Source organism: Daphnia pulicaria, chromosome 4 (genome assembly GCF_021234035.1).
Source record: "Daphnia pulicaria isolate SC F1-1A chromosome 4, SC_F0-13Bv2, whole genome shotgun sequence".
Taxonomy (NCBI): domain Eukaryota; kingdom Metazoa; phylum Arthropoda; class Branchiopoda; order Diplostraca; family Daphniidae; genus Daphnia; species Daphnia pulicaria.
In genome coordinates, this window is record NC_060916.1 from 3,364,759 (window position 1) to 3,384,718 (window position 19,960).

The 19,960-nt window shown below is 44.1% G+C and overlaps 4 protein-coding genes across 5 annotated transcripts; all 4 read left to right on the top strand.

The window, feature by feature from the left end:
- The first annotated feature begins 2,094 nt into the window (after positions 1 to 2,094).
- On the top strand, positions 2,095 to 4,356 carry LOC124335988 (adhesive plaque matrix protein-like). Of its 2 annotated transcripts, none has more exons than XM_046789489.1 (3): positions 2,095 to 2,200; positions 2,293 to 2,436; positions 2,518 to 4,356. In XM_046789489.1, the coding sequence occupies exons 1-3, from the start codon at positions 2,195 to 2,197 to the stop codon at positions 4,066 to 4,068; spliced, it is 1,701 nt and encodes a 566-aa protein (XP_046645445.1). In that variant the 5' UTR covers positions 2,095 to 2,194; the 3' UTR covers positions 4,069 to 4,356. The 2 variants fall into 2 exon arrangements, with proteins under 2 accessions (XP_046645445.1, XP_046645447.1); XM_046789491.1 differs by having other exon boundaries at positions 2,098 to 2,200; positions 2,302 to 2,436.
- Positions 4,357 to 5,814: 1,458 nt separating this feature from the next.
- Positions 5,815 to 7,278, top strand: LOC124338481 (cuticle protein-like). The gene is made up of 3 exons (XM_046792563.1): positions 5,815 to 5,861; positions 5,930 to 6,238; positions 6,325 to 7,278. Exons 1-3 carry the CDS (start codon positions 5,856 to 5,858, stop codon positions 7,123 to 7,125), a joined length of 1,116 nt encoding a protein of 371 aa, XP_046648519.1. The 5' UTR covers positions 5,815 to 5,855; the 3' UTR covers positions 7,126 to 7,278.
- A 950-nt stretch (positions 7,279 to 8,228) lies between these two features.
- Positions 8,229 to 11,113, top strand: LOC124338470 (putative GPI-anchored protein pfl2). The gene is made up of 3 exons (XM_046792554.1): positions 8,229 to 8,257; positions 8,349 to 8,615; positions 8,679 to 11,113. The coding sequence occupies exons 1-3, from the start codon at positions 8,252 to 8,254 to the stop codon at positions 10,956 to 10,958; spliced, it is 2,553 nt and encodes an 850-aa protein (XP_046648510.1). The 5' UTR covers positions 8,229 to 8,251; the 3' UTR covers positions 10,959 to 11,113.
- A 4,041-nt stretch (positions 11,114 to 15,154) lies between these two features.
- LOC124336721 lies at positions 15,155 to 16,411 on the top strand. The gene has a single exon (XM_046790502.1). The coding sequence runs from the start codon at positions 15,155 to 15,157 to the stop codon at positions 16,409 to 16,411; it is 1,257 nt and encodes a 418-aa protein (XP_046646458.1).
- The last annotated feature ends 3,549 nt before the right edge of the window (positions 16,412 to 19,960 follow it).

Sequence of the window (19,960 nt, forward strand, 5' to 3'; positions counted from 1 at the left end):
TTATCTTGTTGCGGCCAACCAAGCAAGTGAATAGAGAGCGTTTAGATGGAAAAAGTGTTCAAGCCTAATAATAATTCTTCTACTTATTGTTTATATATCCTCTTTTGCCACGGAAGGCTGGAACAGTGCGCACCTGCATGATACTACGAATGAGTTTCTTCCTGTTAACAAAGTGGAGAAAGAGACTTTCTCCAATCGACAAGAAAGTAACGTTTATTTTCTCCCAACATGGATGAACGCAGCCACTGTCCATGTGTACTGTAGATGTTCTCTCCCGAAAAGTTTAATCGGTTTTTAACGCCTCAGCAGCTCTGCCAATAGGTTTCTGTAATAATACAAAGTCGTAAAATGGAGGTTTCAACAGCAGGAAACAAAGCAGTGATTAAATGAAGAGAGAAAAAGTGTTGAAGAAAGTAGGCATTTTTTTCTGTGCGCGCATCAAATTAAAAAGCAATGCTTCTTTCTCTACATCACAACAATTAGAGAGCAGCAAATTCTAATGTAATGTGAAAACAATAGAGATGCACATATCTCCTAACTATTATACGATCTGAGACTGGGAACTGAACCCTGAACATAATTACAAGCCGATACACACGCGTCATCCACTGCATTAACAATTTCAACATTTTTGTTTTCCTTTTACAGTGAAAGTTACGTGTTGATATAGCCCGCACTCAATATTATCATCTTTCTTTACAGCCGCTTTTTTTTATTGAGAGCCTTGTTATCATATCATATGGTTCACTTTTATCACAGATGGTTATGTCTCTCTGATCATGTTTTTTTTTACGCACACGCTGCGTATAGTGTACCGGCTATCCTGTTCGAGATTCACGACTACTTTTCCCCTTAGCCCAGGGTGTCTTCAATCCATGGCCGCAGTGAAGTTCTGGTTTTCCCCCATGAAAATCTGTTACGCCGCATGATAGGGTTTATATCACCAAAACACCAAATTGCCAAAAGTTAATAACGAAAAGCATTATCAAACCCCTACACATGATAAAAGCTTTAGCCTAAATTTCCTCCAAAAATATTAAATTAGCCTACTTTGCAAAAAAAACAGACAATTTCGCGGATAACTAGGCCGCAACTGTAGCAAAATATAAGAACAACGCTTTGGTGGCGTTAAAAATGCAATCGGTTATACTTCAGCCGACTTCAGCGAGCTGTAAATTGTCTGTACCCTGCTGTGATCTAAAATGCTCCCTGCGGCTCGATGACAAAAAAGACCCCAATGTGGAGCGATTGAAATATAACAGAAAGTGCACAACAAGCTGTGACACAGCGCCGCGCAGAGAAAATACAAGGAAACTGAAATACCATTTTTTATTTTTAAATCCCAATTCCAATCTGTCTACTAACCCCAATTTCAACGCCTTTGATCTATATCATTCTCTCCCGTGGGATTATGGGCCATCACAAATCCTTCCTCCTCAGTTTGAGGAAAGGAAAAAACAAGATACATATTGCACGGTTGGTTGAACAGCAGTTATATTAGCGGAACTACCATACCGCGACTGGAATGAATTTATTGTCACTTTAAGTACAATACAGTTTTGCAAAATATATGGTTAGAAAGGATAATAGATGAGTATACAGGCAATTATTGGCGCGATCTGCGGATCTGCACATATCGCGTTATTGCTTTGGTAAATGACATAATTGAGGACCACTGGACATTTAGGTTAATTGAAAAATTCTAACGCGCGTGCAGTGTACTATAGAGGAGACGGCAGTTTTCTCCAGGAGCAAACATATAATACATGGTGTTTGATAAAGAGCCGAGACGAGCTGGACAGAAACAAAGTGAGAGAGTATATCAGCACACACGCGGCTGCGAAGTAAAACTATAACAGGAGAAATTTACAAACTTTTTGTTTGTTTTTTTCCTTACTGATTCTCCTATATGTAGTCGCGTGAAAGCGAAAAACTTCCTAAAAAAAAAAAAGAGCCAGAAAAAAAAAGAGAAAAATTCCGGAACAAATACTAGAACACAAGGATGATGTTTAGTTCTCTCTCCCACTGACCAGTTTTTAGCTTTACCCACCGGCGGCGGCTATTTGGAGAACATATAAGGCTCCGTGTTCTTCCTGTCTTTCGCAACATTTCTGTCTCGTTTGTCGATACAGTTACAGTGAAATTAAGGTGGTAGCGGATTCGAACCTACTACCCCAAAATCCAATAGAATAAAATGAAGGTATTTTTTAAAATTTGAATAGTGAATTCCTTATCATTGTTTCAAAGCAGAATACAATTAAAACGGCGCCGCATATTTCTCTACTATTGTAGTTATTACAGGTGTTTTGCATATTGGCGACCATCATAGTGTTGAGTGATGCTGCCGCTCAAAGAGAGAGCAAAAGAGAGCTCAAAAGAGTTGCACCCCGACAAGCGCCCTATGACCCAGAATACTATCCCGAATCAACGGGTTACGTGAGTACCAATACATTTTCGAAAAATTTGTATTTTTACTTTAAGATAAAATTTTGATTGAAAACACGCTGTGATTTGCAGGGAATGCCATATCAGTTCGGCTACTCAGTCTACCATCCGCAGTCGTACAATGACTACGGCCATCAAGAGAAAAGTGATGGAAAGCGCGTAGATGGCGAGTACCGTGTCGCACTTCCGGATGGTCGCACCCAAATTGTGACTTATTACGTCGAGGGCAACAGCGGTTTCCAAGCCAAAGTTCGCTACGAACCCACAGTCGCCAATCCGCCACCAATCACGCCATCCAGCAGACCATATGAGGGACCCGAGCCTCCATATGTACCCAAAAAGCCTGTCTACGCTCCTGAGCCAGTGTACGAGCCAAGGAAGCCTGTGTACGCTCCTGAACCTTCGTACGAATCAAGAAAGCCCGAGTACACTCGTGAACCCACATACGAGCCTAGAAAACCATTCTATCCTCCACCCCAAGAACCTGCTTATGTGCCCAAAGAACCAGTCTATGAGCCCAGACCAGTCTACCGTCCCAGAGAACCAGAGTATCCATCTGGGCATTTGATCAAGAAGCCTTTGTACGAACCGAATCCGTTTTACTCGAGCACCGACAAGCCATCAATCGAACAGCACCAAGAACCATTCATCTCGACAATTTCTCCTCCAGTTACAGACGAACCGAAATCGTCTCCGCCGCCGTCACCAGCGAGTGAAGTGCGCAAACCTCACGATGGCTACTCTCCCAACCCGTATACTAAACCTTATCCTCCCAACGACTATCCCACCACGCAGACACCATACCCTCAGACTTACGTTCCTTACGCGCCCCGTGAATACCCCAAACCTCACGACGGCTACTCCGACAGGCTTTACAAACAGTTCCAAGGTGACTATGGTAGAAAAGTCCAGCCTCATGATGGCTATACCCCAAAGCAGTACAACGAGCCTAAAGAGGAGCATGTTCCAGTTCCTCCAACGTCCTTACCTCACGATATTTATTCCCACAAGAAGTACAACGAGCGCAAAGAGGAATACACTCCCAACTTGCCTCATGATGGCTATTCTCCTAGGCTTTACAACCAGCCCAAGGAAGAGTATGCTCCTAAGCCTTACACCAGGCCTCACGAAGGATATGCTCCCAAGCAGTACCCACAAGAAGAGAATCCGGCTCAGGAAGTCTACACTCCGAGACCGTATCAGCCTGAAGAACATTCTTCCGGCCGTCCGGTGCCTCACAGCGGCTACGGAGAATCGAATTATCGCGCCAGTGAACCTCGTTACTTGGAAAAATACCGACCCAGGCCCAACTACCCACGCCCCCACGACGGCTACAGCACCGAGTCATATCCCCGTCGTGAATTGAATAAGCAAGGTGTTGAATCCGGAGAGAGGAAACCACACAGCGGGTATTCCGACAACGAAGTGGTCGAACTCCGCCGTCCCGCCAGCGAGAAGCGAAGACGTAGCCCACCGAAACGGGTGGTGAGACAACGTTACGTGCCCATCACTAGGCGCAACTCACGCAAGATTACGAAGGAAGTGAAAGGGAGTCAAGCGAGTCCGTCTCAGGTGTCTGTTACCACTGTCCAGCCGAGTCAGTTGACAACCAATAGGCAATAGATAAAATGTTGTATTTCCTTTTTCAATTGTTTAATATTTGAAAACTTGAAAATTCCGGGCGATGGTGCAGGTCATCAACTCCGGTCCCTATCTCGTATAGTTTTTTAAATGTTTCACATCTATTCGAGTCCTCTATTTTTCTATGTTGCAATTCATTTTCTGTTGAGGCGAGCGTTATCAATGTTGAATGAATTAATCGTTGATTCGCTTATTTTTCTTGGTTATCGTTTGATGAATTTCCCACGCACGTGTATCACTCAATCAATATACATTTTCTCACACTAAAAATTTTAATTGTTATCGGCACCATAAACCATTCGTCGAATAATCTAGACTAAAAATTTCAAAATTTCAAAACGACAAAACCTTGACCGAAAAGCAGATTGAACGCAACCGACAAGGATGACGGTTAGCGTTAATTAGTGTTGCAAAAAAAAGACTCCTTTGTTTAAATTATTTTTACATTATTGTAAACAATGGCGTGCGGCCGTATTGTGTGTGTTGGCCATTATTTGTCCAGTACAAGGAGAAAGCCACACGCGTTTACGTGGGATTGTTCTTTTTCTCCCTGCTGCTTTGATAACAGCCCACGTATCATTCATGGGAGAGACAATATGTTTGCAGGTTAGGTTTAATGGCCGGAAAACGCTCCAGTGATCTTAATGGATGGGATGTGGGAAAGAATATAGATAACTAGCTTTCTATATAACGCCGGACATTTCCCCAAAACAAGTTGCATGCAATGTTACAGCTGTGCTTGCGCCAGAAGCAGATGCTGTTTTGCGATTATTAGAGAAAATCACTTTAGCATTATTTCTTTTAGACCTTTTTTTCCCCCAGTAAGACGAGGGCTACTTTAGCCCCCGCTGGTTTATGAACCATCAAACTTCAGAAAATGGAACATTGAAAAACGCAAAAAAAAAATAAAATCTTGTTGATACGGAAACAATCTGGTCTAAGAGAAAGCTAAATTGTTTTGCGTCATCGTGTCTTGTTCTCACATGTATACAGGAACAGTCCAAAGACCATCAATAACAGATTAACAAGCAATCCGCCGTAAAGATAGAACTGTGGAAATCGAAAAGTCCTTTTTATTCTGTATCCTTTTTGTAATAAATAACCTTTCTATTAATACAAATTGACAAGGCGTTATGGTTGGATATAACTTTTTTTTTTTTTTTTTTAAATTCACAAACCGAAGAATGGACCGGAAAATATAGAGGGAAAGGCGAAAAGCCGACATAGTCACCAGGCCCACATTTCTTAACGTTGCGTGTTTACTTTTCTTGTCGCTTATTGACTGGCAGCCAAGAATAGTGGAGCATTTGCATTCATCTTCACATCAATTTTTTTAGTAGCGGAGACGACGTGGAATGCGACTTTCACTCTATTCATCACGAACAACAAATTTTGCATATTTCATTGAAATTGTAAGTGCTACTTTTTTCGTGAAAACTTGGACACAAGGAGCCAAATCAATATGTCCCGCGTAAAGAAAAGAGCGGAAAGAGATTTGAGAAAACTGCCGAATTCAACATAAGAAATGTTGAATATTAGAAATCGAATCACGATATCGAACGATAGAGACGATATGTACGGCATCCTGTAGCTAGTTGCATAAGATTTATCGGTCTGTTCATTGATCGCACACATTTACGTGCCATCACCTTATTTCCGGTTTCGAGCAATATGGCCTCAAGGAAAGTACAAACTTGTATATAAACGAAACAGGCAATGGAATCAAATCAGTTGACAAGGTTCTCCAAGCCATTCGATAACCCGCAAACATGAAAGTAAACAATTTTTTTTTTAATGGATTTACAACTCAAATAGCTAATTGTATATACATATTTATTTACAGGTATTCATCTTAATTGTGTTGTGCTTGACGGCAACAGCAGTGACTGGTCAAGACGAAGTCCCATCGCCGCAAGAATCTGTTCCATCTGTTCCTGAACGCAGTGAGGATGCAGATGGCTACGGTCCTGAACGCGTCAAGAATCCTCCTTCCGCTCCTGTCACCATTCCGACTGCTGCTGCCGCTGCTAACGCTTACTCGGCTGCTTATGCTCAACCGGCAGCACCAGCAGTAGCACCAGCAGTAGCACCAGCGGCAGCACCAGCGGCAGCACCGGCCCGCGTACCAGGACAATCAGCAGCAGCTCAGCCTGTGAGTTGATCTTCATTCTTTATAAAGTGTTATAGATATGGATATGGACGAAATAATCTAATTGAATTTTGGTTTGAACATCCAAGCCGATGATGTTGATGCCTTACAGCTTCCAGTACGGAGTGAACGACGATGCCATTGGTCTGGATTTCGGCCATAAAGAGAGCAGCGACGGCCTAGTCGTCACGGGAACTTATTACGTTCTACTCCCCGACGGTCGCATGGAGACGGTCAATTACAAAGCTGACGACAATGGATATGTGGCTGAAGTTATTTATGATGGAGAGGCCAAATATGACAATGTCAAACCTCAGAAAGGAGCCGGTAGTTCACCAGCAGGCACCTCCGCGCAGTTGCAAGCTCCATCAAAACCAGCATCCGCACCTGCCCCACCTACAAGAGCTCCACAATCGTTGCCCGTCTCTAATGCTACACCAAAAGCGCCAGCAACGCTGCCAACTGCTACACTAAAAGCGCCAACAAAAGCGCCAACAAAAGCGCCACCAACTGCTTCAGCCCCCGTCTGGCCAGCTGTCAAAGTACCAGTAGTACCTGTCGCTCCTGCTGTAGACCGAACTCCTTCGGTCATTCCTGCTACTTCTGCCCCTGTCGCCGCTCCGGCTCCTGCTCCGAGCGCTGTTCCAGCTCCGACTGCAGTTTGGACTCAAGCTGTTGCGCCTCCGCCACCACAGTTATCTCAAGTCACAACAGCACAGGCTAACACACCTCCAGCGGGATTGGTTCGTCCGGTTGTCCAACCAGGAGTACAGGCCATATCTTATGGCCAACCTTCTCCTCCTGTTCCAGCTCCTGCCCCAGCTTATCCGGTTGCTCCAATTCCGCTTAACCAGAGAAACACACCCAAGCCACTTGTCAATCCGTATTAAATTTGAGCGGGATCGCATAATGATTAACGAAAAATTGCTTCCTCGACAAATCCTTATATAAAATGGTGATATAGCTAGAATATATACAATTATACATAGAACATAATCGAATTAAATATAAGTGCATTGGCGAAGTATGATATAAATTTATAACTCTAATCTTAAAAGTCAATGTATATCGATTCTCTAAATGATGACAGACTATCATACTGTATGGCTGCTTTTATTTAAAAAATGTACCATTTATGAGAAATGTAAAATACACCATTGAATCATATTTAACAGTGCAATTTAAAAATTAAAACAAATAGCGCAATAATCCGACTGTTAGTTGGGGATACGTTCGTGGTAAGGTAAATTCAAATATATAAGGCCATGAAATAAAGTTAAAATTTCGCCATTGACTCGACGAAATATACTGGACCTATTGAATGGATGTAGTTCGATGGAGTTATTACAAACGTACAATAAATATACTGATAAACTGAAAGGTAAACCAACTGAGTGTAAATTGGCGTGTATTCATAAGTGAATATCAGTGCTTTTCGTTTCTATTAGCCTTTACCTATTCATCAATGAAACTGGAGAGTTATTATTCATATTTATAATGCGGAAACCAAAAAATGGAAACAAACGCGCTGGCGCGCTATAAAATATTTTTTTTTTTTTTTGCCGGCGGTGCATGTCGTATCGTATCGTTGATTGATCGACAATCAAATGGATAGAACATTCCATATACACCCATTCATGGTGCATCTTCGAGGCTGGTTGGAAAGACGACTTTCTATTTCACGTTCCAATCCAACGACATTGAATCTACTATATGGAATTGGACACAGCAAAAGGAGGGCATCGCATTTTGTATGGCCGGGAAAATAATTTTGTTTAGAAAAACTGCCAACTGGAAACAGTATGAGAAGGTCACTGCGAATAATACCTCGAGTATGTTTTTTTAACGTAGCTATCCTTCACAGACACAGAGCCTGAAGGAAACTGTGTCATCATTCATCGATTTTGCGCTTTTCTCATATCCGGCCAAATACCCAGTCGCAATTGCAGCATATATATAAACCTATGGGACACATGAAGAGCAAACCATTTCAGGAGCGATTTCTAACTAGCAAACATGAATGTAAGAATTTGTTCATATTTTTTCCCGGTTAATCTTTAAAGTTAAAAAAAAAAATTATACGGTTAACAGTTGATTACCATTCCATTTATAGGTGGGCGTCCTCGTACTCGTAGTGTGTTGCTTGTTAGCTACATCTGTGACTGGTAATGAAGACGAACGAGAAGAATTTGATTTTGATCTTGAAATGTCCTTTGAGGCTGACGAAATAATCGGCCCCGTCGACACTCTTGCCGCTGTTACCACCACCACTGTTACTACTAAACCTGGTGCTCTCAAGTCTCCCAAAGCAGAATCCGAACCAGTTCCAGAGCCAGTTCCAGAGCCGTCCCCAAAGCTGACTAATAAAGCAAACCAATCCGTAAGTCTATATTTCTTTAAATAACTTGAAACAATTGTGACGAGAAATTATATTTTCGTGCAGACCAACGCTAAGTTGGATATCAAGCGCAAAACACCTTACAGCTTTGAGTATGCCGTGGAAGACAGTAAAAGCGGTTTAGATTACGGGCATAAAGAGAGCAGTGACGGCGAAGTCGTTACTGGAACGTATTACGTTCTACTACCTGATGGACGAAAAGAAACAGTCAAATACAAAGCTGATGGCAATGGTTATGTTGCTGACGTTTCCTATGAAGGTGAGGCCAAGAATAACGACAATTCCCAGTCTCAGACTGCGTCCGGAACTTTCGCATCTTCAGGTACATCCGCGCAACTGCAAGCTTATTCCAACAGCTCAAGCCCTGTTTCAATGATTTCCACATTGAACACATCCACTCGACCTCCGCAAATATCATCTTCGATGTCTAGCGTTACAACCAAAGGCCCATCCCTTGTCCCTTCATCTCCTGCTGCAGGGGACCCATCAGCTGGTAAAGCATCCGTAGTCTCCACTGCGTCTGCTGTTAGTTCCACTTCCTCGATCGTTTCTGCCACAGCCACTATCACCACCCCAAATGCATTTTCTTCTTCCACTCTCACTCTCATTCCTTCCTCCATTCTTAACTCTACAACTCCAACTACTACTGTAGCTGCCACAACTACTACACCGAGTACCGCAACTATTGCACCAACCAACACAACTGCTACCCGAACTACTACTTCAGCTAACGCAACTTATGCTACTCCAATTAATAATGGAACTACTACCCCAACTATTAACATTCCGACTAACGGAACTACTACTTCAACTACCGCAACTACTACTCCAGTTAACGGAACTACCGCCCCATCTACTACTGTAACTTCCGCAACTACTACTACAACTTCCGCAGCTAACTCTACTTCAATTAACGGAGCTACTAACCCAACTAACGTAACTAATAATACAACTACTACTCCAACTACCCTAACTAACGTAACTAAAAATGCAACTACCACTCCAACTAGCCCTAATAAAACCACTTCATCTACTTCTAACCCTGCCGTTATTGCCACCAGCACCGCTAGATCCCTTTCTTCTACCACTACTTCTTCATCTGTACCTAAATCTACGCTCAACTCAACTTTCTCCCCAGCAGTTTCTGTTACAGTTTCAGCTTCACTCTCACTCTCAAATCAGAATTCAACTTCTGTGTCTTTGCCTCAACTTTCCAAAACTAATAAAACCCAAGTCACTTCAACACCAGCCTCACCATCTAGTACTCGCTCTCCAGATATCTCTCTAACCCTCAATATGGTATCTCAAGCTCCTGGAACCCCACCTTCTGAAAATCAGTCGTTTTTTCAAGCTTTAGCAGGATTTATTCGTTCTGCTGGTCCAACTTTTATATATTGCCGTAAATTACTGCCAAGCTGTTCTGATTCAACTGGATTCCCACAAGCGTCTTTTTGTAGCAACTGCAATAGCCTTCAGAAAATCTGCTCCAAATCAGAATCCATCGGAGAAACTCCTCCCGTTTATAATGATACATTGAAGGCTTTTCAGACCCTTGTTCCTGCAGCTCCCGTTTGGCCAGCTAATAAATCACCAGTAGCAGAGTTAGTGCAAAAAACCGTTGATTCAAGTTCTTCTGAAAAACCATCGAATTCAAACAGTACGCTTCCCCCCACAACTCCTTTTCCATCCACTGAAGTTCCTCAATCACCCTCCTTACCTAAAAAAATTGTTTCCCTTGAAGTCCCTGAAGGTCTAGCCGATATTGTCCAATCTGCCGATACGTATTTCAGTTATTGCCAGAAAATTCGGTCGTTTTGTCCTCGATTAGAGTCCACTCGACCTTACTGGGAGAGTTCCTCTGAAACTCCTTCTAAGCAAAAAGAGTTTTTGCTTTCAACCATCCAAGCTTGCAGTTATTGTCGTAGTCTATGGCCAATCTGCTCTGAAATTGTCGAATCATCTGAATTTCTTCTAGATCCCTCCCAATTGTTCACTCTTCACGGCTTAAAAGAAGATGTCCGCAATGCTATGTTTACTATAAGTTACTGCCGTAACTCTACCCAAGATTGCAACCAATTATTAAAGTCTAATCAATCAATAACAGCGTCTCCGATTCACAGTATAGCGCCTGAAACTTCTAACGGTACTTCTCCAGCCCTTTTTTCTAGTAAAACTTCAAAGGTTAAAGTTGATGAAAAACCAATTCCTGGATCTTCAGTTCCCTCTCAGATACCAGAACCCCAAAGTGAGGATCTCGGTAATTTAAAATTTTTAAATTATTGTAGTCGTATGGCGCCAGTTTGCTCACAACTGCTGTCCGTCTGAATGTTAAGCCTCTCGAATTATTCTGAAAACTGTATTCCCCAATTAAGAAAAAGAAACGCACTAATATATAGCTTGTTTATTCTCCATTAGAATAAAGCGGATTTTGAAAAATGTGTTTAATTAATTTTCTGGTAGCTACCGTTAAAGTAACAATTAATTAATTAAATAAATGAGTATATTGCTGACAAAGCGCAAAATGATGTTGTATGAATCATTCGTAACTTTATATCATTCATCAGATATTACCCTACATATATGGTTTCAGAAATTTATTGTTTAAAATGATAAAACATAGTCCTACTCAGTTCGTTCGCACTCCCCCTTCTCCTACCCTTAGGATGATCTCACTTTCAAAAACTAGAAAAGAAGTTGTGACAAGGCCTTGAGGCCGAATCCAACAGAGTGGCTGTACCTTCTTGACCATGATAAAAGTAAGCATGGAAACGTAATAAAAGCAGTAATATACGTCGAATATCCGTCTCAGCGTTAAAGTCTTCCATAAGCTTTTGTCATTGTCTCTCCCAATAAATCCTGCCACCTGGTGGGTTTGTAGCAGCAGTAGGGGAGACCGGGGCTATGTGGGACACGGGGCTAAAATGTACAGGGCAGTTTTTTTATGTGCACAATTTGTTTAAAAATTCTGAAATAAATTCAGCGTATTTTAAATGATGTTTTATTTATCCTATAAACTTTTTTTTCTGAATTTCTGATTAATTTGACCAGTTTTATAAGAAAAACAAAAAAATGAAAATAATAATAAAAAAATTTTACGTTTAGTTTTCAATTTGTATTACTTCTATAAATATTTTTATAAAACCCAGATCACTATTTGATAGGTTTTCTTTGTAGTTTAAGATTTTATAATATTTTTATTTTATAAAAAATGTGTTTCTAAGTATTTTATAATTTTGTTTATTTGATGTTGTTTGGGTCCGGAATCCAGATTAAATGGTGCAGTGCAACCATCTGTTGCCAGGTAAACGACCAAATATGATCGAAAAAAAACATCTTTACTTTTTTTATTGTATCTCTACTTATAGGGCTCTTTCGGATCTGTTTTCTTTAACCGTTTTATCTGGCAACGCAGCATGGCGCCGTTTTTTCGTAGCGCGAGAACGGGGAGAAGAGGGAGAATGGGAGGGAGGAGGGCGTACGAAAAAAGGGGACCCACGTTTCCTCTTCTCTCCCATTCTTCCCATTCTCCCTCTTCTCCCCGTTCTCGCGCTACCAAGAAACGGCGCCATGCTGTGTTCCAGAGAAAAAGAAGGCTTAATTTAAATGTATATTTTAATTCATGTCCCCATCTTATTTTTATTCTGAAGTATCGATTAATTTAAGTAAGCCGCCAGGTGGGCCACTTGTCGTGCAGTAGAAAACAGCTGATGTCTCAATTAAGTGTCTTGGCCGAAACAGAAAGTCGCCATTGTTCATTTTCATGGCGTGTATAGCCACTGATAACTCGTTTCTTACTGTGCTTTATTGATGGGAATTCTCATCTTGTGACTCCCTATTTCTTATCTGATTCTCTGAGGTAAATTTGTGTATACATTTTTATGTGTTCCATTAGCTAACATTATTCTCGTGTACATAGATTAGGCTGGATTAGGCCCTAGATTTGATTTCGTGTCATTTGTGTCTACGATTGCCTTATTAACCGGCTCCTAATTGTGGATGCTAGGTGAGAGCTAGGTTTTATTTCAATTGTAGTCTGTGTTTGCTAATTCTGTCTTAATTTAGGCAATTTGTGCTCTGTCCAATTTATTGACGAATAAACCCGTGATTATCTGAGAAGCAATCGATAGGCCTACGCCTCCCTCTTCGACCGTCTCACTCTCTCGCTGAAACATTGGTGATCGTAGCAGGACTTTCTTGGCCTGCAAGTTTGGAGAATTGAAATGGCAAGAGGCAGGAAGTCAAAGGCAGCCACGGCTTCTCAAAACGACAACACGGTTGCGTCCAGACTTCGTTCTCGAACAGTACCAGTAAATGGTGAAGATGAATCGACACCCCCTGCTGATCCCACTCAACAAGTCAAGAACATTTCACGAGTTCCTCAACCTGAGGCGTTTGAACGTGATGCCACACGTATGCAGATCCAGATGACATGTAGCTATATTGACAAGCTCATCAAGGAAAGAGGATCAAGAAGAGCCTGTCTAGGCCTACTCAACAAACTCGACGACATGTTGGCCACTGTCGAAAGACTCAATTTATTGGTGGTAGACCCGTCCGACGCCGATGAATTCGCGAAGCAAGCTCAAATTCAAATCGATCTGTTCACACTTATCGAGTCGAAGAAAGAAGACGTTGACGCTTATGTCACTCTAAGAGCTGATGACGAATCTTCTGTCGGGTCCTGCATGCAGTCAATCAAAGGCGTACCACTGGTGACTCACCCCTCTGCCTCGACAGTTGGAGAGTGGATGTGCAAGAGAGCTGCAGCATATCAAAATGCTTATAGCCTGGCAGCGGAGAAAATTTTGCCGTCTGGTGAGAACAAGTTTCCTCGTGGCCCCTCTGCACCCGACAAAAATGAAGTGACTCAGTCGGAGAAATTGCTTGCTGAAGCGCAGAAAAGAGCAGCGGAGGCCCAACAGGAAGCTGCCCAGCTGAAAAAAACGACTCGAAGAAGTAAATAAGAAAGCTGATTTGGCAAATAAGGAAGCAAGCAAACTATCCGATGCTGCCATGCGACGCGGTTCAGCACCAACCATCATCAGCAACCCATTCCACGGTTGGGGAGACGGAGCGTTCGACGATTGGCACCGCCGTTCTACTCACGAACCGACCAAAGAGGATGGAGACGAAGAAGCACCAGACGACTGGATCGACCGGTACTACAACGGCCTAGAAGAAGCCAATTGGTCATATTCTAGCAAATCGGCAGCACGCGGGGAGCTTCCCATCTACTCTGGAAGGGCAACCGATTGGTTTTGGTGGTCGGATTTGCTACGTTCGATGGTTCATGATCAACGAATCGCACCTGGAGAAAAGCTTGCTGTCTTGAAGAGCCGACTACGGGGAGATCAATTCGAAATCGTGCAGGGCCTTGGCGGAGGAGAATCTGCTTATAAGGCCGCTTTATTCCGACTGAAGCAGTCGGCTGGACGTCGCGACGTAATGCGTATAGCACTACTCGGTGAACTCGACCGTATGGAGCTGGGCAGAGAAAACTCATCATTCCGTCGCTTTGCCGAAAGAGCTCGAACCATCTTCTTTGATTTAACCCGAATTGGGGAGAAATTTAATGCCGACCTCATTGAACGACTGAGCCGTAAATTGCATCCGGCGGATCGACTCGAATGGAATTCCGGACGACGTACTGGATTAGAACGGCGCCCTCTGAAGGAATTTGGAGAGTGGATGTGCGAGAGAGCTGCAGCATACCAAAATGCTTACAGTCTGGCAGCGGAGCAAATTTTGCCGTCTGGTGAAAACAAGTTTCCTCGTCGCCAACAATTGCCAACATCAGGACGCGCCAATCACGTTAGCTTGGAGCCCGGCACTACCGACAAACCGAAGAGTCGCTGCTTTTGTTGTGAGGGGGAGCACCGGTTGATGGCTTGCCCAACATTCAAAGAAATGCCTACGAAAGAGAAGGTACGATTTTGCGTCAAGCGCCGCTTATGCATGAAATGTTTCGGGACGAGACACTCTGCAGCCGATTGCAAATTCGGAAAAGGTTGTGGATTCAGCGGATGCCCTTTTATTCATCACCCATTGCTTCATGATGCCGAAGAGAAGCACGACAAAGGTAGCAGCCATCACACATCACTCTCAGCCCAGGTGGATCGCGTCAAGGTGGCGCTAGGCGTTATCCGGATGGAAGCTTACACAGCCGAAGGCCAGCTCATCCCAGTATCGGTGCTGATAGACGAGGGCAGCGACACGACGTTGTTTCGAGAGGATTTTCTTCAACGGCTTAAGATCATCGGGAAAGGTACTACTCTAGATCTTGTAGGAGTTACCGGCGCCGAATGCTACAAATCGCAGAAGGCCCCAGTTCGATTTCTTTTACCGGACGGGAAGGAAGCCGTCATAAAAGGAACTACGATCCCGCAGATATCTAGGCCGGACAAAGAAAAAATCATCCAGAGCGATCTTCTAACCTTTGGAGATGCATCTGAAGAGGCCTAGTAGCAGCCGTATATCTACGCAGTGTCTACCAAGATGGCACATCAATATGCAGATTGGTGATGGCCAAAACCAAATTGGCCCCTCGGCAGACACAGTCGATTCCAAAATTGGAGCTGAACGCAGCAGTGCTAGGCGCTCGACTGGCCACATACGTTGCAGACGCGCTACAAATCTCTGGACTCAACAGGATTTTCTTCACTGATTCCAGTACTACCAGGAACTGGATACGAGCCGTCGCTTCACATTACATGCCGTTCGTCAGCCACAGAATCGGAGAGATTCAATCTCTCACCAACGCTAACGAGTGGCGCTTCATTCCCGGGAAAATGAACATAGCAGATGCTGCGACGCGGTCCCTATTGACAGACGGAGAGCCAATCCCACCGAGATGGCTGGAAGGACCATCTTTCATCGCCTTACCAATGGAGCAATGGCCGAAGGATTTGCCTTGGGTGGCAGTAGCAGCAGAGAAAAGAACTGCCCACATCCACCACGCAATTTCTGAGCCCCCTCTTCAAGATTGGACAAAGGTGATCATCGATTCGAAGAACATCTCAACATTCCTGAAGGTGGAAGGAGATGCCAAGGAGATTATTTTAAAGTGCCAAAAGGAAGGATTCCGTGAAGAAATCAGTTTATTGTCAAAGGGCAAGCAAATCTCAAAGAAGTCAAGCCTCATTCAATTAACTCCTTTCTTAGACAAAAATGGAATTCTCCGACTGGGTGGACGGATCCACCGCGCAAAGCTACCATATGAGATTCTACACCCTCCAATTCTGCCCGGAAAGCACCCACTTGCAGAAAAGATAGTGACAGCAGTGCATCAAGAGTCGCATCACGCAGGCACTGACTTTCTCCATGCCAAAATTCGGCAACATTTTTGGATCCTGCAAGGACGAGAGCTGGCAAAGAAGATCCGCTTCAACTGTGCCGTCTGTGTGAAATCGCGTGCCAAACTCGCCACGCAAAAGATGGGTGATTTGCCATCTGCTCGTCTCGATTCTTACACGGCACCATTCACGCACATAGCTCTGGATTATTTCGGACCGATCGAAACGTCAGCTTACAGGAACCGAGTAATCAAACGGTATGGCCTGTTAATCACCTGTCTCGTCACCCGCAATGTTTATGTAGAAATGGTGCAGTCAATGTCAACACCAGATTTTCTCTACGGTCTACGGCGTTTCATCGGAGAATTCACGAAGCCAACTGAAATCTTCTGTGATAACGGGACAAACTTTGTGGGAGCTGAGAAGGAGCTGGCCACAGCATTTCGTGAGTTGCAAAAGGAAAAGTTAAGGAAAAGTCATTTATAATATTTTTATTTTATAAAAAATGTGTTTCTAAGTATTTTATAATTTTGTTTATTTGATGTTGTTTGGGTCCGGAATCCAGATTAAATGGTGCAGTGCAACCATCTGTTGCCAGGTAAACGACCAAATATGATCGAAAAAAAACATCTTTACTTTTTTTATTGTATCTCTACTTATAGGGCTCTTTCGGATCTGTTTTCTTTAACCGTTTTATCTGGCAACGCAGCATGGCGCCGTTTTTTCGTAGCGCGAGAACGGGGAGAAGAGGGAGAATGGGAGGGAGGAGGGCGTACGAAAAAAGGGGACCCACGTTTCCTCTTCTCTCCCATTCTTCCCATTCTCCCTCTTCTCCCCGTTCTCGCGCTACCAAGAAACGGCGCCATGCTGTGTTCCAGAGAAAAAGAAGGCTTAATTTAAATGTATATTTTAATTCATGTCCCCATCTTATTTTTATTCTGAAGTATCGATTAATTTAAGTAAGCCGCCAGGTGGGCCACTTGTCGTGCAGTAGAAAACAGCTGATGTCTCAATTAAGTGTCTTGGCCGAAACAGAAAGTCGCCATTGTTCATTTTCATGGCGTGTATAGCCACTGATAACTCGTTTCTTACTGTGCTTTATTGATGGGAATTCTCATCTTGTGACTCCCTATTTCTTATCTGATTCTCTGAGGTAAATTTGTGTATACATTTTTATGTGTTCCATTAGCTAACATTATTCTCGTGTACATAGATTAGGCTGGATTAGGCCCTAGATTTGATTTCGTGTCATTTGTGTCTACGATTGCCTTATTAACCGGCTCCTAATTGTGGATGCTAGGTGAGAGCTAGGTTTTATTTCAATTGTAGTCTGTGTTTGCTAATTCTGTCTTAATTTAGGCAATTTGTGCTCTGTCCAATTTATTGACGAATAAACCCGTGATTATCTGAGAAGCAATCGATAGGCCTACGCCTCCCTCTTCGACCGTCTCACTCTCTCGCTGAAACATTGGTGATCGTAGCAGGACTTTCTTGGCCTGCAAGTTTGGAGAATTGAAATGGCAAGAGGCAGGAAGTCAAAGGCAGCCACGGCTTCTCAAAACGACAACACGGTTGCGTCCAGACTTCGTTCTCGAACAGTACCAGTAAATGGTGAAGATGAATCGACACCCCCTGCTGATCCCACTCAACAAGTCAAGAACATTTCACGAGTTCCTCAACCTGAGGCGTTTGAACGTGATGCCACACGTATGCAGATCCAGATGACATGTAGCTATATTGACAAGCTCATCAAGGAAAGAGGATCAAGAAGAGCCTGTCTAGGCCTACTCAACAAACTCGACGACATGTTGGCCACTGTCGAAAGACTCAATTTATTGGTGGTAGACCCGTCCGACGCCGATGAATTCGCGAAGCAAGCTCAAATTCAAATCGATCTGTTCACACTTATCGAGTCGAAGAAAGAAGACGTTGACGCTTATGTCACTCTAAGAGCTGATGACGAATCTTCTGTCGGGTCCTGCATGCAGTCAATCAAAGGCGTACCACTGGTGACTCACCCCTCTGCCTCGACAGTTGGAGAGTGGATGTGCAAGAGAGCTGCAGCATATCAAAATGCTTATAGCCTGGCAGCGGAGAAAATTTTGCCGTCTGGTGAGAACAAGTTTCCTCGTGGCCTCTCTGCACCCGACAAAAATGAAGTGACTCAGTCGGAGAAATTGCTTGCTGAAGCGCAGAAAAGAGCAGCGGAGGCCCAACAGGAAGCTGCCCAGCTGAAAAAAACGACTCGAAGAAGTAAATAAGAAAGCTGATTTGGCAAATAAGGAAGCAAGCAAACTATCCGATGCTGCCATGCGACGCGGTTCAGCACCAACCATCATCAGCAACCCATTCCACGGTTGGGGAGACGGAGCGTTCGACGATTGGCACCGCCGTTCTACTCACGAACCGACCAAAGAGGATGGAGACGAAGAAGCACCAGACGACTGGATCGACCGGTACTGCAACGGCCTAGAAGAAGCCAATTGGTCATATTCTAGCAAATCGGCAGCACGCGGGGAGCTTCCCATCTACTCTGGAAGGGCAACCGATTGGTTTTGGTGGTCGGATTTGCTACGTTCGATGGTTCATGATCAACGAATCGCACCTGGAGAAAAGCTTGCTGTCTTGAAGAGCCGACTACGGGGAGATCAATTCGAAATCGTGCAGGGCCTTGGCGGAGGAGAATCTGCTTATAAGGCCGCTTTATTCCGACTGAAGCAGTCGGCTGGACGTCGCGACGTAATGCGTATAGCACTACTCGGTGAACTCGACCGTATGGAGCTGGGCAGAGAAAACTCATCATTCCGTCGCTTTGCCGAAAGAGCTCGAACCATCTTCTTTGATTTAACCCGAATTGGGGAGAAATTTAATGCCGACCTCATTGAACGACTGAGCCGTAAATTGCATCCGGCGGATCGACTCGAATGGAATTCCGGACGACGTACTGGATTAGAACGGCGCCCTCTGAAGGAATTTGGAGAGTGGATGTGCGAGAGAGCTGCAGCATACCAAAATGCTTACAGTCTGGCAGCGGAGCAAATTTTGCCGTCTGGTGAAAACAAGTTTCCTCGTCGCCAACAATTGCCAACATCAGGACGCGCCAATCACGTTAGCTTGGAGCCCGGCACTACCGACAAACCGAAGAGTCGCTGCTTTTGTTGTGAGGGGGAGCACCGGTTGATGGCTTGCCCAACATTCAAAGAAATGCCTACGAAAGAGAAGGTACGATTTTGCGTCAAGCGCCGCTTATGCATGAAATGTTTCGGGACGAGACACTCTGCAGCCGATTGCAAATTCGGAAAAGGTTGTGGATTCAGCGGATGCCCTTTTATTCATCACCCATTGCTTCATGATGCCGAAGAGAAGCACGACAAAGGTAGCAGCCATCACACATCACTCTCAGCCCAGGTGGATCGCGTCAAGGTGGCGCTAGGCGTTATCCGGATGGAAGCTTACACAGCCGAAGGCCAGCTCATCCCAGTATCGGTGCTGATAGACGAGGGCAGCGACACGACGTTGTTTCGAGAGGATTTTCTTCAACGGCTTAAGATCATCGGGAAAGGTACTACTCTAGATCTTGTAGGAGTTACCGGCGCCGAATGCTACAAATCGCAGAAGGCCCCAGTTCGATTTCTTTTACCGGACGGGAAGGAAGCCGTCATAAAAGGAACTACGATCCCGCAGATATCTAGGCCGGACAAAGAAAAAATCATCCAGAGCGATCTTCTAACCTTTGGAGATGCATCTGAAGAGGCCTATGCAGCAGCCGTATATCTACGCAGTGTCTACCAAGATGGCACATCAATATGCAGATTGGTGATGGCCAAAACCAAATTGGCCCCTCGGCAGACACAGTCGATTCCAAAATTGGAGCTGAACGCAGCAGTGCTAGGCGCTCGACTGGCCACATACGTTGCAGACGCGCTACAAATCTCTGGACTCAACAGGATTTTCTTCACTGATTCCAGTACTACCAGGAACTGGATACGAGCCGTCGCTTCACATTACATGCCGTTCGTCAGCCACAGAATCGGA

Coding starts and splice junctions, on each gene's coding strand:
- LOC124335988 (XM_046789489.1), top strand. Junction 2,437..2,517: donor ATCCCGAATCAACGGGTTAC/GTGAGTACCAAT, acceptor TGTGATTTGCAG/GGAATGCCATATCAGTTCGG.
- LOC124338481 (XM_046792563.1), top strand. Junction 6,239..6,324: donor AATCAGCAGCAGCTCAGCCT/GTGAGTTGATCT, acceptor TGAACATCCAAG/CCGATGATGTTGATGCCTTA.
- LOC124338470 (XM_046792554.1), top strand. Junction 8,616..8,678: donor CTAATAAAGCAAACCAATCC/GTAAGTCTATAT, acceptor ATTTTCGTGCAG/ACCAACGCTAAGTTGGATAT.
- LOC124336721 (XM_046790502.1), top strand. CDS start 15,155: ATGGCCAAAACCAAATTGGCCCCTCGGCAGACACAGTCGATTCCAAAA.